At 36.4% G+C, this 16,058-nt stretch overlaps 2 protein-coding genes and 1 long non-coding RNA gene across 6 annotated transcripts in view; 1 reads left to right on the top strand and 2 right to left on the bottom strand.

Moving 5' to 3' along the window:
- Positions 1-1,144: 1,144 nt before the first annotated feature.
- Positions 1,145-16,058, bottom strand: part of LOC100742636 (paramyosin, long form) — a 24,117-nt gene continuing 9,203 nt past the window's right edge. For 2 of the 3 annotated variants that reach the window (XR_004461925.1, XR_004461926.1), the window contains 12 exons: positions 14,502-14,739; positions 14,170-14,289; positions 13,921-14,070; positions 13,646-13,792; positions 13,086-13,302; positions 12,361-12,488; positions 11,851-11,963; positions 5,105-5,300; positions 4,521-4,649; positions 3,336-3,707; positions 2,387-2,845; positions 1,145-1,903 (listed from right to left, as the gene is read on the bottom strand). Coding sequence is in view for 1 of the 3 variants with exons in the window: in XM_033321407.1 (XP_033177298.1) it covers positions 2,453-2,845; positions 3,336-3,707; positions 4,521-4,649; positions 5,105-5,300; positions 11,851-11,963; positions 12,361-12,488; positions 13,086-13,302; positions 13,646-13,792; positions 13,921-14,070; positions 14,170-14,289; positions 14,502-14,739 (2,203 nt within the window). In the remaining 2 variants the exon portion in view is untranslated. Of the gene's footprint in view, positions 1,904-2,383; positions 2,846-3,335; positions 3,708-4,520; positions 4,650-5,104; positions 5,301-11,850; positions 11,964-12,360; positions 12,489-13,085; positions 13,303-13,645; positions 13,793-13,920; positions 14,071-14,169; positions 14,290-14,501; positions 14,740-16,058 lie in introns of those variants that run through there. The other variant, XM_033321407.1, reaches the window with a different exon arrangement.
- On the top strand, positions 2,793-3,487 carry LOC117151800. Of its 2 annotated transcripts, none has more exons than XR_004461927.1 (2): positions 2,793-2,910; positions 3,303-3,487. It is a non-coding gene; the product is annotated as an uncharacterized LOC117151800 (long non-coding RNA). The 2 variants fall into 2 exon arrangements; XR_004461928.1 differs by having other exon boundaries at positions 2,824-2,910; positions 3,108-3,487.
- Positions 6,047-10,350, bottom strand: LOC112213035 (paramyosin, short form). The gene is made up of 3 exons (XM_024368434.2): positions 9,962-10,350; positions 8,862-9,852; positions 6,047-6,807 (listed from the first exon to the last, which is right to left on the bottom strand). The coding sequence occupies exons 2-3, from the start codon at positions 9,177-9,179 to the stop codon at positions 6,229-6,231; spliced, it is 897 nt and encodes a 298-aa protein (XP_024224202.1). The 5' UTR covers positions 9,180-9,852; positions 9,962-10,350; the 3' UTR covers positions 6,047-6,228.

Below are 16,058 nucleotides of genomic sequence, written 5' to 3'. Positions count from 1 at the left end.
CTTCGTTAGTGACTATCTTCTTATGATTTCTAATCTTGAGTACATATTTTGTATTTAGGATACATCTTCTCCAACTCGCCTTATATCATTGTTCGCAAAGGGGTACAGAAGGGAAAAGCTTTGGACACGAAGTGAAATTATATCAATTCGTTATTTATTTATTATTCTTAATTAACCTGTTAATCGGAGAAGATTAGATGACGATATGGCAATCGCTTGAATATGATATCCATATTTAGTGTTAAGTTTGGGTTAGCGATATCTTTGTTTTTATGTATTTGTACAATCGTTATCGTTAAAGCTGTAAATTTAATAGAATCCTGTTTTTTGTTATAGATTTCGTACTGACACATCACTATGGGGTTCGATGCCATGATAACTTCCTGCAAGCAAAGGATAGCGTTAATAACGATACTTCTTGCATCTAATGGTAAATTGCATACATTTTTATTCCTCCGATCATTCAATCACATTTTTTTAACGAATTTATGTGCTTCATTTATTAGACTAGGATAACGTCTCCTTGCATATCGTGTCTTCGATGTGATTAAAATTTTATATCGATAATATTAATTGGTATAATTTGAATAAAATCAGGATTTGCTCAATATCGATATTTGTAAAAGTTGTGAAAATAAAAAATACGAATATGAAATGGCACGAACGTCCATAGGCTAATATTAATAAGGCTATGATAATAGAACTGAATATGTGTCTTATACTTTAGTAATTAAAGTTGAGAATTCCATACCACACATGCTGTAGTGTAATAAATAAAATTTGTGTTCTTTATAAATATAGCAACAGTTTATTAATTTCATTCGTAGTTAAAGTTCTATGGTTCGTTAGTTACAGTGATAAAATATTACGATAATTATTAAAATATAAACACGGTATTAGAACGGTATTTTACAATATTTTTTCTTCCTAAGATATTTAGCTTCGGAAAGGTTAAACTTTTCTCTATCAGCATAAAACGTATTAAAAAAGGAGGATAGATTAAAGGATCATCGTAACATTAAGAAATAGAAGAAGAATTACAAAAAAGCTCGATACATTTCGATAGGATGTGTTACAGGAATATATCGGTATTAGTGTTTAATCTTTATCTTGCAAACTATGGAAGGAAATGTATTCCATCGGCTTCGTACGTACGTGTTTCAGTTTATTTATTAAATTATTGTTTGACACAGGTTATCGTGTATGTCGTACAGTGAGAGTTGTGTGTATGGGCAATAATACCTATCTATAATATAATAGTAGAAGTAGAATTAAAGTTAATCCATTTAAATACAAGTGCGACACGCGCGATCAAAGAGGCGTAAGGAGAGAGAGAGAAAAAGTTAAATCTACGTCTCGCGTTTTTCATTTAATTTCTTTTACTTTTTTCCTTATTTATTTATTTATATATTTATAATATTATATTTCCACTCCTTACGCTTCGTGATGCTGACATAACGGATACAAGGAAGATATAACGAATCGTTGTTGATTTTTTGCGTGTATAATATTGTATAATATGTATGTATGTGTATATATTTTCATTTTTTGGGTTGATAATCCATCTAATCGAATAGCGACGGTGTTATGCGTTTTAAGATGGTTGCTTCCTTCACGTTGTTTGTTCATTAATGCTTATGCCCTTTCGGTTTTTGCATTTATTTGGTTCGTTACGACGGGTACCGCGTTTCGTTGGCCAAGTATTTTGAATTTGCGACGGGTCGTTGGGCGTTGTCATAATACAATTAAATAAGATGATACGACATTTCGATACTGTTTCTTTTCCTCGTTGCTTCTTCCTTACGATGTTCGCGGTACGGCCCGTTGGAAACTCTTCTCGGCTCTTTCAACTAACGATGACGTATAGAGGCTCTTCCTTTTCTTCGTCGTTTGCTCGTGACACCTGTCACACAATCGTGGAACTGTATATTTTCGAAAATATAAATTTACTGAATTATCCGATGATCGTTTGAAATCTCACGATATTTCCTTAATTGTACGCTTAGATACGTAGTGTAAGATGATGGTAACATCAACTGGTATTATTGGATTGTAGGTAGGTAATCAAAAAGCAAAGAATCATGAAACAATTTTGTGTAAGTTATTTTTAATTTTTCATGATTTTTATCTTGTAAAATATAGAATACAAAATAAAATCAAATAGTGTAAAATTAATTGATCTAATTGAAATTATGATCATAGGAGTCATAGACGAACATTAAGGTAAATAACAATCGATCAACAATCGTGTATCGTGTATTTGATTATTTCTAAAATATAACTAATAATGTAGCTGAAATGATCCATTGTTTCATCTTATTATCTTTTATCTTTATTTTAGATCACATTCGCCAAAACTTACATAACTTATTCATCAAGTACGTACGTTTCTAAAGACGACGAGGTGGCGTTCGAAGTGGCAAAGGATGGGGTGTCGATGGCGATGGCGTTTTTACAGGTCAGACCTCGTCTCCTGGACGAGGTACACCTGAGAACCGGGCACGCTGGAGGTGGTGACGAAGCTGCGGTGTTTTGCGCGGATCAGAGTCAAGTTGCTCTCAGCGGTATCAGCACGATCTTCAGCAGCCTCCAATTCCCTTTGGAATCGGCGGACCCTGGTCACGCTCTGCTGGGACATGCCTTCCTGTTCTTGCAGTTGCCTCTTGTAGATGTTCACTTTCTGGCTCGCCTTGTCCAACGATTCTTGTAACAACGCAATGTTCTTCGCGTCCTCCTCTACCTGAATCATCACCTCCTTGATGTTGCGTTCCTTCTTGCGGAGAATCTTCACAGTCTCGGCATGTCGGCGCTTCTCTTCGTCAAGTTCCAGCTCTAAGTCGCGGATCTGTTAGAAGAATAATCGAAAAACGTTGAATTTGCCTTGTGGAAATGAAACATTCGTGTGGCAAAGTAAAGGAATAATTTATAAAAAATTGAATTGCATGCTATAAATGTTTAACTGTTTCTCTGTAGCATAAGTGTAATTAAATAGGTAAATTTTGTAGATAGAACTACGGTAAAATTTCCAAAATTTGTCGTCTTTACATTAATATTTCGTTAATGCTACTAAAAATATTTGGTACCAATCAAAAAGGATTTTTTTTTAGAATAATAAATTGAAGATGATCTACAAATCTAGTTGGAGTAACCTTTAATTTAAAAAATTGGAATTAGATTCTTACAGCCTATGGGGAAAAGAATGCAAACATTTTTCATACGGCGAACAGTCGTTTATAATTTCTGTTACGTATTTTAATGAATTTCGTTCTATTGCTTTCTGAAAATAACAATGTCGTCCACAGGAATAAATCAAATGGAAGGAATCTTAAACTCACCCTAGCCTCGAGTTTGCTGATGATACGCTTGCCACCGACGATAGCGTTCGCCTCGACTTCCTCCAATCTCACGGACAGGTTCTTCACTTCAATTTCAAGGGACTTCTTGATGGCCTCGATCTTGACGATACGTTCTTGTTCCTCGTGCAGGATCTCCACGGTGTGCTTCAGTTCGGTCTGTACCCGTTGGTATCGCTCGTCGCTCACTCTCAGCTCCTTCGTCACTTCTTCGTAGTCTCCGGCCAGGGTAGCCAGTTCTTGCTCAAGTTTCGCTTTCGATGAAGCGATGTTCACATTTATGGTAGTCAATTCGTTGATGCGACTAACCGACTCCTCGTATTGCTGCTCGACGGTTCTCTTTGCACGGAGGGCCTTTAAAAATATTGTTAGTTATGTTATCTATTATCATGTGGAGACGAAAGAAGAATAGGCATAGTGCAGACAAGCGGATTTTACGGTAATGATACTACATGATTTGGTTTTTTAAGTAAACGATAACTCGTATTGGTAATTGAAGCGTTAAGCAGAATATGCAATTAATTTTCTTCTGATTTATGGATACTGTGTTTGTTCCATTTTTTAAGAAGATCTTTCATATTAGATTAATTTTCCTTGCATTGTTTTGTTATAAATATTGGATCATAATATTAAGAAAATTAAAAATGTCGATTAATTCGTCAAGACCTTTTCAATAATTTCAGTATACAAAGTTTAAGAATAAACGAATCAACTTAGTGGCAGAGGAATCAAAGTTTTATGCAACTGGTTGGTACATTTGAAGTTACTGCTTAGCATCACCGTTTAGTCTGATGTATTTATAGCTTGTCTAACATCAATTGCTCATTCAAACTATCGAGTGGAAAATCCTGCCGTTTCGTTTTATCCATTTCATCATTCCATGGTTCGTCTATCTAATCTGAATTCAATTTGTTTTATTCCTTAATTTAGAGATAAAAATATCAAAATAATAATAACAAAGTGGACAATTTCTTCACAACAGAATGCATTGTGAAAGAAACAGCTGGAGATTTTGAAACTAAATTCAATCAGAATTTTAATTCACTACGGACCGAAATCTTTGCTTTACCATAAAATAGATTAATTTAGTAAGTAAATATATGTAATGTCAAATGAACAAATATTAAATTTTTATGATAAATTATTCACAGTAAATACGATACTTACAGATTCGTAATTGCCGCGTACTTCCTCTAGCTCAGCTGTCAACGATTGCAGGCGTCGCTGACTGATACCCAGTTGGTCTAGGGTCACTTGTAATTGGCGTTGAACTTCGTCGTAGTGGGCTTGGAGTTCCTACAAGATAATGACACAGCGTTTAAAATACACAGTATTTTGCCAAATAAGCGTCATTATTTTTTTAACTGCCACCTATCACTCATATAACGCACAAATTTTCGTAAGGATGTCATTACTACAGGTGGGTGAGATTTCCACATATGTATCGACTCAGAACTAATTTTATCGATACATTTCGTGTTAGGAATTAATTTCTTTGGCAAAACTCCAAAACTAAATTAAAAAGACGCATTAGAACATTTTATTAAAAGTATACGCGTAACATTGAATCACCTAAATAGAATGGTTAAATAATCAAATATAGCAAAGTAAAATTAAATATCACCATTTTGTATTGATAAAAATCTGTTCTTTAACTTCAATTTGTCTCGTCGTATTTAACTCGTTAAATGTCAGATAATCAGCCAACGCATTAACATAAACTTCTTTTTATTCTATCAGGTTCTACTTACGGTCAAAGTGAGCGATTGCTTCTTGATGGTCTTCTGTAAGTCGATGTTGTTCTTGTTGGCAACGTCCAGAGACAGTTCCAGTTCGGTGATCTGGATCTGCATCTTCTTCTTCACGCGCTGCACCTCGGACTTCAATTTCGTCTCCGCCTCAACCACGCGGGCATTCAGCTGCTCGATCTCGATACTGGTCTGTTTGCTAATTTATTTCATTCCGTATGAACAATACGATTACCCCTTTCAATCGTTTTAGAAGGTTCAAACCAGATTATTGTTTCCAGGTGACAACAGCAAGAATTTTGGATCGTCGGAAGATACCACGTCTTTCTCTCGTTGGTATTGTTTGCGAGAAAACCGCATCATCGGTGAATATCCAAGGTTAACACGTTTAGAAATGTTTGACATTTTACCAGTAACGTATTTAGTAATGCAACGAGTGTTAGATTACCGGGATGTTTTGAAACACTTTGGTTGGGCATTCTTTGTGCTTTATCTATTTCGATGCAGGGTTAGTTCGGCTGCTTTAATGCATAGTTAGTTTGGCAACGGATGCAGTGATTTCGGAGGCATTACCATATCACAAGTGGAAAGTGTATTTATGTAACAAGGAAGATGCACGTAATTTACTTTAGTGTTTCTTTGACGTCTAGAAAAGATGATGGTTATTTCATCCGATATCGAAGTCAAAGAGTTACGAACTTGCAGCTACTCTAAATAAAATTCGAATTAAAAAATCTCAAAATTGAATAGAAGTCGGAGTCAACGAATCTAAATCTAGAGAATAAAAAATATTTGATGAAAAATTTGATGACGAATATTTGATGAAAAGAGATGATTGTTATCCTGCATGGAGGTGAATTTTTCTTATAAATATGTGCCGATGTTTTAAACAAAGCTTCAATACCTGTAAAGGCATAATGAATAGAGAAAAAAGTAAAACAAAAATTCGTCTAATCAAAACATTTTCTTCTTCAACAAATCGTTACTCGCCTAATCTACAATTACAAGCTTCTGAGAATCAAACGACAGTGCAATTACTTCTCATTTATCGTTTATTCTCTTCATTGTTCCGTGTCACATTAATCTTACCCACACGGTTAAACTAATCTACTAGAATTTCCATCCTTTCAAGCGGGCCTGATTCCCAGGCATCCGTATAATCGTCTCGGTCTGGTCGGGTGTCGATACCTCTTGTCCAGGTAGTAGTTGCTCGACTTCTCTTCGTATCCTTTCAGCTCCCTGCTCAGGCTGTTCAACGGCGCGGTCAATCTATCCTCATCCAACAAATTCCTCGTTCTCTCCTCCATTAACTTCAGATGATCTCTGCAGTCCCACGAATAATTCGCGGAGGCAGTCTCCCTCTGGTACTTTCTAATATCGGCCAATTCTTGACTCTTGTTCAAGTTCTTCAGAGCTTCCGCCGTTAAATGGAACTCGATCGCTCTAGCTGATTTACCACGCAGACTTCTTCCATGATCGAGGGCGTCCTGTACCTCGGACATGTGTTGCACGTCTCTCAGCGATCGGAAATCGATGTCGGCCATTTCACGTTGCAGCTGTCTAGCCTCAGCTTTGGTGCGTGCACTATCCACGAGCAAGGGCAACGGTTTTAGCCGGAAATCTTCAAATTTTCGTGGAAATACTTCTCTAGTCACGTGGCTGGCCTGCGCCGTCTTCGACAAACTGAAGTCGGACCGATTCGCTATCTTTAAGAAGACGAAAGCACCAGGTCAGACCCGTGCTCGCATAAATCACCCCCACGATCTTCGCGGTTGATCGTCGATTTTGATCGTCACGTTCGATCGACGCGATTAATCGCGATGATTAGAAAAAAAAAAACAGAAAAAGATGTCGAGACGAAGAGCGAAAGCGATTAGAAATCGTGGTTTTCACAAACGCGACCCTTTCCTACGATCGTTCCCTGGTCTGAGGGTAGTCTCGACTGAGCCTAAACTTAGCCGCAGCGGTCCAGAATTCGAAAGTGACCGATGCACACTCTCGATCGACTCTCTCTAGAGACTCGAGAACGACTGCCAATCTGAGCAAGCTGCTAGCTTCCCGGCCCCGGGACACACGGGACGCGAGATGGGTTTTTTAATGTACGCGCCGCGAGACTTGGCACCCTTCTGAGTTGCGTCTCGATTCGTTTCATTGCTTCCATTGTGAATTACGGAAAGATCTAACTGCCTGCCAGATGTTACCGCTTCCGCGATATATATCTATTTCCTTACACTGAATCGGTAAATATAAGAGCAATGACGGAGGCTTAGGTTGCACGGTATTAATAACAATAAGAAATTTTGGAATTCCCGCTTTCTATCGCGCAACTATAATAGGTTTCATTTTACGCCGAACATTTCTTGCCAATGACTCGCTCTGACCGTGTTAAATTAAGATTTGGTGACAGTGGGGCGGCAATGGAGCGTCACAGGCTCGAGTTATTGGGCTGACAATGAATTATAGAAGACTTTCTAAAACTAGAACTTTCGAGAGTAATACGATCGGTTTCTAATCTATATTTCCTTTTTTATGTTTCGAAATTTTTATTCCAGTGACGATAGGATTTTACCTTTCGGCTGTATATCATGTTCTATTGAATAAAATTTCAAGGATAAACAGAAATGTTAAAGATATATTTTCAAACGGAAGAACGTTGAAAAGTGATTTATATAAAAACGTTGACTATATAGGCAGTATATATATGTATTATCGGAAACATATATTATAGAAGCAAATAAATAATATCTGTTTAAATTTATCTCGTGCATTTAGAATTAAACAATAGCGTAAACAGTAACTTATTTGTTGAACAGAATACTGCCAACTCTTCCATTCCACTATATTGCACAGTCTTGAAATCCGAAATACGTCAAACATCACGTTTTAATGTGTTCAAAGATATTCAAGAAAATATATTGTACCTATAGATATTTGTATCGCAAAAATTATATAACTTAGTCTCTGTAATCGCTATAATATTTACCACTGAATCAGTTATTTCAAGATTATTCTGACGTATCTGATTTTTAAAAATTATAAAACTATAATTATGGAATTTTTAAAAATTACGTACTTATATAACTATCTCTGTAACGTTAAGTAATAGCACAAGCAATGCAGTTTTTCCGGTACATATATTAGATACAAATAATCAGCTATCTATCGATCATTATCGATCAATCTTACGTTTTCCTTTATCCTTTATAAACACTTCTAGCTTTTTCTAACTCCAAGTTCCTTGTTCCTCTTTTATAAAACTTGTTATTGCGACGCACTGCGTTACTTCACAGTTTAACTTCAACTTTTAGAAGAATCTCACTGCTTACAGAACGATCGACACGTACGTCTGGCCGCCGGAAGCAAACGTCAAAATCCAAAAACTTAAAACTTAGCTTAAACCAAATCTCATCGTACGCCCGTCACTTCCAAGCCAATTCTCAAACAAAGAAATCCCATTCACTCGAATTACGCATGCCCCACCCAAGTCACCAAATCGATTTTCAACGACCATGACTTTCCTCTCAAGAGGAATTCATTCTTACGCTCGTTCGATTGACAGAAGTCTGTTTAAAAGACGGCAGCAACCTCGCCGAGTATTCAGCGTCGTATAAAGTCCGTCTACGTTGTTGCAGTTCCTTCCGTGACGCCAAATTTAGCGAACGAAAAGGTCAAGCAGTCGCGAAGGCGCCTAACCGCGCGAATCGACCGCTTTTCCACGCTCGAGTCGGCCTAACTTTCGCTCTCCGATCTAGTCTCGTACCTTGAACTGGGACAGATGATCCCTGGCCTCGTCCTCAGCATCGATCGCCCGTCTGATCAGCTCGTGTTTCGAGTATGTTTCGATCGGTTTGCCCTCCCATAACGCTCTACCATCTGACCAGGGTAATTCCGGTGGTTCTGTTTTGCGAGCGCAATAATCGCGCGGCAGCGAGGAACATCGAGCTTGCCGATCGATGTGATCCAGCATCGGTTGATAGAAATTGATCCCGTAATTGTAGTTCTTGTCGTAAATGTAGGTGGGCCAGTGCTTCCATTTTGGCTCCAAAGGCACGTGCATTGGCGGCACGTAGCTTGACATTTTTGTTTGTCGCGGTTTTTTCGGTTTCTCTAGGTAGATAGGTTTTTTTTTAATTCACTCGAGGATTGCCTTTAAGCGTTCTTTGGAAATTGTTTTCTCTTTAAAGGATTCTTCACAAGTTTTACTTAAAGAGTTGTTTGAAAGCTTCTTCTGATTGGCAAAGGAGTTCGTACGAAGAGAATTTCTTGGAAGATGATCAACGTCTCTTCTTCTTTCCGAAGCTGTTTTCTCTGTGGGAAAATTTCCCTCAGTTTTTTTCTAAAGCGATTTCTGACAAATTATTTGTCTCGAGTAGAGTATCATACGATTCCGAAGCTTTTATAGGAAGTGTCTTAAAATATTCTTCGTTTTTATTTTGCTTAGGAGTATTGCTCTCTTCGCTGAAACTTTTGTATTGATCGTCTTGTTTACCGATTAAATCTTTCAATCGAATAAAAATTTGAATTCTAAATTCTCCAAACCTATATTTGAGATTTATCTATGCTTGAATTTCTCCTTCTGCGAATTCTGTCTTTGCTATTATTACAATGTATAATATCACAAGTATCGATCTTCACTGGGAGATATCGACCACCGACAAACTGCTTCTTCGAAATGTACACTTTGACGAATTGGCGGATCTATTTTTTCGAGTATTTGTATGGGTATTGTTAATGTTTCATCCAACATCTACCTTGAATAGAAAGGATTGTCGTATTGTATTTCTTTCGGTGTTTGTGGAGTTAAATGTGTTAGATACAGGACTTCGTTTTTATGGGAGATTCCCTGATTTTTTTACTCACAGATTTTTCATTGTCGAACGATCGGAGGTGACAGTTGCTACGAAACGGTCGAGAAAAATTAGGCCGGTCAAGCGCGCTGCTATCTTTTGTACTTTTTCCTTACGATTGCCACATTGAGAACGGCCAATCAGCACCACTCGGCTAATAATTAGATCGTGACTGATCGGTGTTGAACGACGTTTATTAATAGTAGGATTGCGTACTCTTTATGCATCATCCTCAATTAATGACCCCAAATAATCTTTATGTCATTACAGAACGACGATACTCTTTAAGATACCGTTGAAAATGGTTGATAATACTGTTGTCAATTTTTCATGTAGGTAACGTCGTGTTTTTTTCCTTAACGATGTTCTTAATTTTGAGCCTTATTACATAGCGTGGTAACAGCGATATTATTTCTTTGGAGATGTAAATATGTATCTTTTCGAAATAGTCAAATTTTGTAGTTGTAATTCTTTTAAACACTCCTTTTGAAAAAATATTTTTCGGTATAGAAAAATAGAATATGTACAGTATACAACATAACATGTTATAGTATTGTATGTATCTTCTTTTTAAATGATTTACATTTATCGTATTTTGTATTCGTTTCTCCTAAATGTTTTTATTTTTATTAATACTTTTCATCGGATTCCGTTCTCCTCTTCAGGTAAAGAAACATATCGTTTCTTTTTTCGTAGCACGTGGTTCTTACAAACCCCATTCACAATGACATAATCAATATACGTGTGTATCGGGCATTTGGCATTTCGGTACCGATGAGACCCGAGCCAAACAGAAACAAAGTTGTCAGGTCTGATCATCGTTCGATGACGAATCCCGTTTGTCGATCCATGCTGATTGAATTTCCATTTTCGTTTAAATAAGTAACTAGATCACAACAGGATATTCACTCGAGTGTTTTCGATCGATACAAAAATACCTTGGATGATTAATCGATGCGGCTGATCGATGACAGAATTAACCGTATCTTTATTAATAGGTGAATATCATTGGTTAGTTATACCGGAAATAAAGCCAACTGCATCAAGGCTAAGTTAAAAATTCGCATATCCGTATAGATACTTTTCAGATCTACGTTCGTACGAAAAGTGTTTTGAAAGTAATATTGGCTTATAGATTTTCTGTAACACTTACATAACTCGTATGCGTGTTAAATAATGGTCGTACGTAAGTGTGACATAGATCATACAACTTTAGAGGATAACAAATAGTATAATATTTGAGCTATAATCGAGTTGGAAAATGAGATTTTCGTTTCTACTGGAAATTTGATCTCTGATTATGAAAATGATTAAATTTATCATTGATTTTCTAGAATTACCGTTTTATTGCTATAAATAACGCATATGTTTTCTAACTTTATATTTAATCACCGGCTGTGGATATGACCCAGAGATACTTTTAGAACTGCATACTTTGTCAAAAATGTCATAAAATATTGATTTATCGACTTCAAAGAATATGATTTCATTGAATAGAAATAACTCTTTTCTGGCTATTTCTCATTTAAATTCTGGTTTAACCTTCGCTATTTTAGAATTAAAACGTTTCGCATGAATCGGTTGCTCTACTAATAAAAAAGAGGAAGGACTTATGTCGTCTATCATCGTACGTATATGACACGAAAGCGGAAATAAGTCTCTTAATACCACGGTTCAATATTTTCAACGAAGAGATAAACGGAGATAAATGGAAAGATCATTACGTCACGTTAAATATGTCACCTGGAAACTATATTCTCTATGCGTTTGCAATAATAACATCGTAGAATTAAACATCGGTGTTAGTAACAAAAAATCGTAAATTATTAATATTGCAAATTATAATGAAATTTGAATGGGCAATTTAAGGAGAAGCACAACAAACGCAATTTAATTACTTACCGGATGATTTCGATTTCTTCATCCTTCTCAGTCAGGCGGCGTTCGTAATCGTGACGAAGTTGAGTCAACTCAGCAGACAATCTTTGAGCGCGCTGTTCTTCGATCTTGCGTCCCTGCGATCAATTTTCTTTTACGAACAATTCTATATTTCGAACTTTTCAACTTCCTACACTATAGCCAAATGATTTCTAGAGGATAATATGGGAAAATGATATTTCTGATTATCATTTCACTACTATTTTATGAAATTATATCAGGTCGTATAATTTTCTTCCAAATTAATAGAGAAATTATGATTAACTTAATTTCGAAATGGTAATATTTTATATACTGAGAAAAATTCGGCTGTAAGATAATAAGCGACGCTTCTAATCATTAATTTCCTACAAATCAAATTTAAGTGTTGCTATTACAAATCCATCAATTATAAGGACAATGTATATTATAAAAAATTTAGAAATTTAAAGATACTGAAATAAATACCGCTTTAAATAAATAAATTCCACTTACTGCTTCGGCTTCTTTGTAGGCGGCAGCGAGTTCCTCACGCTCGTTCTCCAACCGACGGAGTTCGAGTTCCAGTTCGTGAAGTCTGCGGTTCATATCAGACAGCTGGTTCTTGGCATCGTTCAAGTCATCTAAAACAATAACGCAGTAGTTGATGTAAAATTATTTCTATACCTCGTTTATGATATTTTATTTACTTTTTTAAAGGTAAGAAATTAACTACACACACGTTCTTTTCATTTACTTGATACGCAATAGCGGGTAAAAAACACTTTAAACATAGTATTTGTATAAATATTAACAATTTTGTAACTTTGGTGTATTCTTCCCCTTTTTGATTATACAATCTATTTCGAGATATATGTATATTGCATTTATTTGTTATTTTTGTCAAATTACGCTATTCTTTCGTATGTTCAGCGTTTAAACTTTTTTTATCCGCTACTGTAAGTCATCAGACACTTACTATATTTAATTTTAAATATAATACGTGTTACGATAGATTTACAATAAAATCTTTGAAACCGAGTACAATTTTTTCGTATAATACAAATAGTTAATGGATGCCATCGATATTTTGTATTCTCAGCTTTCACTTATCCCTATTTTAATCTTATTAAGTGCTTGATGATTTACGGACGTGTAATAATATAAATGTCAGATAAATATAAAATAGAGAATAGAAAATGGAAAAATATCGGTCGATTGAATCTTATGAAATTGCTCACCTCCCAATTTCTTGTTTTCACGGGCCAGTTGGTCTTTCAGCTCGCGAGTTTTATCGAGTTCGGCGTTGGTGCGCTGGAGTTCTTGTTGTTTGTTGCGGAGATCACGTTGGCTTTGTTCATACATTGCCACGCTTTCATCCAAGCGGGCCTTGAGTTCGATATTGATCTTCTCCAAGTGTTCCACGCGTTTCTGCAGTTCGCGAGCTGTTCCATTGGCCTTAAAAATTGATAAATTCGTAAATAAATAAAATGCTGATGACTGCAATTGGAATATCATGTTACGTACAAGTTGCAAATTGTGAACTTTAAACAGATTAAAATATATTCAATCTTTTACGAATATTTTCACCTAACTCAATGTTTGTCCCACAACAATGCTTTATTTATACATTTTGTTCCGTGAAAAACTATTCCAAACGAAATCGTGGAGTTATCAGTCGTATTCGACAATTGTATTGAAAAAAGAAAAGAATATGATTTAGAAGTTGATTTAGTTTAATTTAAAAGATGATTTATATGTGAAAAAGTAGCATAGAATAGTAGAAGTTTTGAAATTGTACCTTTTCCAAGTCGATGATCAGCACTTCTACTTCAGATTGGAGGCGGGATTTCTGCTTCTCGAGGTTGTTGATCTTGACGAGCAGAGTTTCGATCTGCTCTTCCTGTTCCTGAATGCGAGCTCCGTATTTACGACGTAGTTCCTCTACCTGTAAAATTCAATCCACCTTTTACTCCAAAGGTCCAAACTAACAGAAACTCTGTCTATATATATTTATGCGCTTCGAAGCAACGATTGCTTTTGCTTCTAAAGTTTCGAGTTGTTCTTTTCAGTTACCTCTTCGGCACGAGCGTTAGCTTCGGTTTCATACTTCGATCTCCAAACTTGCACTTCACCGTTTGCTTTGACCAATTGACGTTCAATGTCCAAACGAGCTTCCGATTCCTCTTCCAACTGAATGCGAACGGATTCCAATTCCGATTCAACCTGTTGACAGTTTTATTACATTAATGAAATACAATTTAAATGTAATTTAAATGTGTCACGTTTATGTGTAATTTTCTAGAGAATTAAAAGAACATATACCTGATGTAAGGAGGCTTCGACCAATGAACGACGACGATCCTCATCCTCGAGACGACGACGAGCATCTTCGAGCTGACCCGCCAGCTGAGTCTTCAGGTAAACAGCGTTCTCGATGTTAACCTACGATAAAACAAATTATTATCAAATCATTAAAAAAAGCGTAATAAAAAGGAGCTAGAGATACAACACTGATCGCGTTATCGATAGTGCCAGATAATTTTAAATCGTGAGGGCCATTTTCCAGAAGTTCGGAAAACTTCTTTTCTCTTTGTTGAAGCAAGGCTGATGCATTTGTATCAAGTATGAATTTCAATTAATTTGAAATTATTTACCTTCAAGTCTTGCACTTCCTTCGTCAATTCGATATTTTCCTGTGAGATCCTGGTTTTGTGGTTGGTGATGTCGATGACGGTACGATTCAATTCTTCAATTTTCACGTTAAGTTCGGCTACATGCACTTCGAGTTTCTCCACAGTTTTTATTGACATCAATTTTTCTTTCGTCACATTGTCCAGCTGGGCGAGGAGTTCGTATACCTCTTGTTGGAATTTCGATTTTTCCTTGTCAGCTCTGCAAATATTGCCAAAATAATGTATTAGTAGAATTCTGTCAGACGCAGACAAATTTTTGCCGGAATTTAATCTTTTATTTCTTCGAGCAGCGTTGCTTATATCTTCCAATGGAATGTTTATATTATATTTCTACATATTACATTTCATATTACTACTTTCGTCGACGATAGCTTTCTGACCTGTCTCCCTCAAACTTTTTACGCTATTCTTACATCTATATAAATCATTTCAAACCAGGAGAAATCCAACGAAATTCCACAAGGTGTGATCGTTAATCGCCATACGCCTTATAACAGCGCCAACAAAAGCAACGGCTGGAACCTTTCTCTCTAAACAATGTCCAAGAACAACATCTTACAAAAATACTTCATTGAACGGACCCGACCTAAGATGTATGTTTCGTCCATTTATCTAAATCATCAACCGTTGGTTATTTCGAGCTCAAAACTGACATCTAAACTCTCCATTGATTACCATTAATCTTAGAAAGACGAGAAAGAGACTTTCTCAAACCCCTAAGAAAACCAATAAGAAAATCAAGAAACAAGCAATTTCTTTCTCTTGCGCGTGTAAAACATTTTCCACTCGCATTCCTACGAAACGAATGAAATATTTTTTCGCTCTGCGATTACGCTTAGGATGAATACTTGTCGTCAAATGTCCTTTGCTCGAAACGAAAAGATAGAAAACTGACGTTAGCATTTATAAATAGAATCACGACTTATGGTACTCGAAATATTCGAAGATCGTTTCTATCATTTCAAAAGTACCGATCGATGAATTCGCGTACCATTTTCACTGTCCTACGAATTTCTAAACGTTCTCTAAATTCTCAATAAATACATCGTATCGTTTTCCTTTACATAACGAACTTCTTAGCCAGAGATCAGTCGAATCTTTTACATTTATTTTCGTACGCATGACAAAAGAATAAAACATCGTGAACGATATACAGTTGCAACCGTAATCGAATATTACGGTCCACTTAAATGTCCAATTTGTGATCGATAATGCGATCAAATCACCTCGATTGAATCTTCTCCTTTCCTCTCTGATCTTTTAAATACGAAAAGTATCTTGTTCCTTCGCATCCTTCTTCGCGTGTATGTTGACGAATCTCTACGAACAAGATGGAAATAAAATACAGAGACAGACGAAGAGATAGGGAGGATCGGCTAGCGGCGATATCGGTGGTCCACCTACACGTAACACACAGAGGGTGTAAGGTGTCGGCCGATTCCGAGGATAGTGGGGATCCGGGCCGGTCGCCTGTACTAATATGGCGCGGCAACACAGGGTTGTGGATTGCCGCGCGAC

The sequence above is a fragment of the Bombus impatiens genome, unplaced genomic scaffold, assembly GCF_000188095.3.
Source record: "Bombus impatiens unplaced genomic scaffold, BIMP_2.2 scf_0442, whole genome shotgun sequence".
Lineage (NCBI taxonomy): Eukaryota > Metazoa > Arthropoda > Insecta > Hymenoptera > Apidae > Bombus > Bombus impatiens.
Note: the sequence above shows the minus strand (reverse complement) of the source record. Positions and strands in the feature narration are given on the sequence as shown.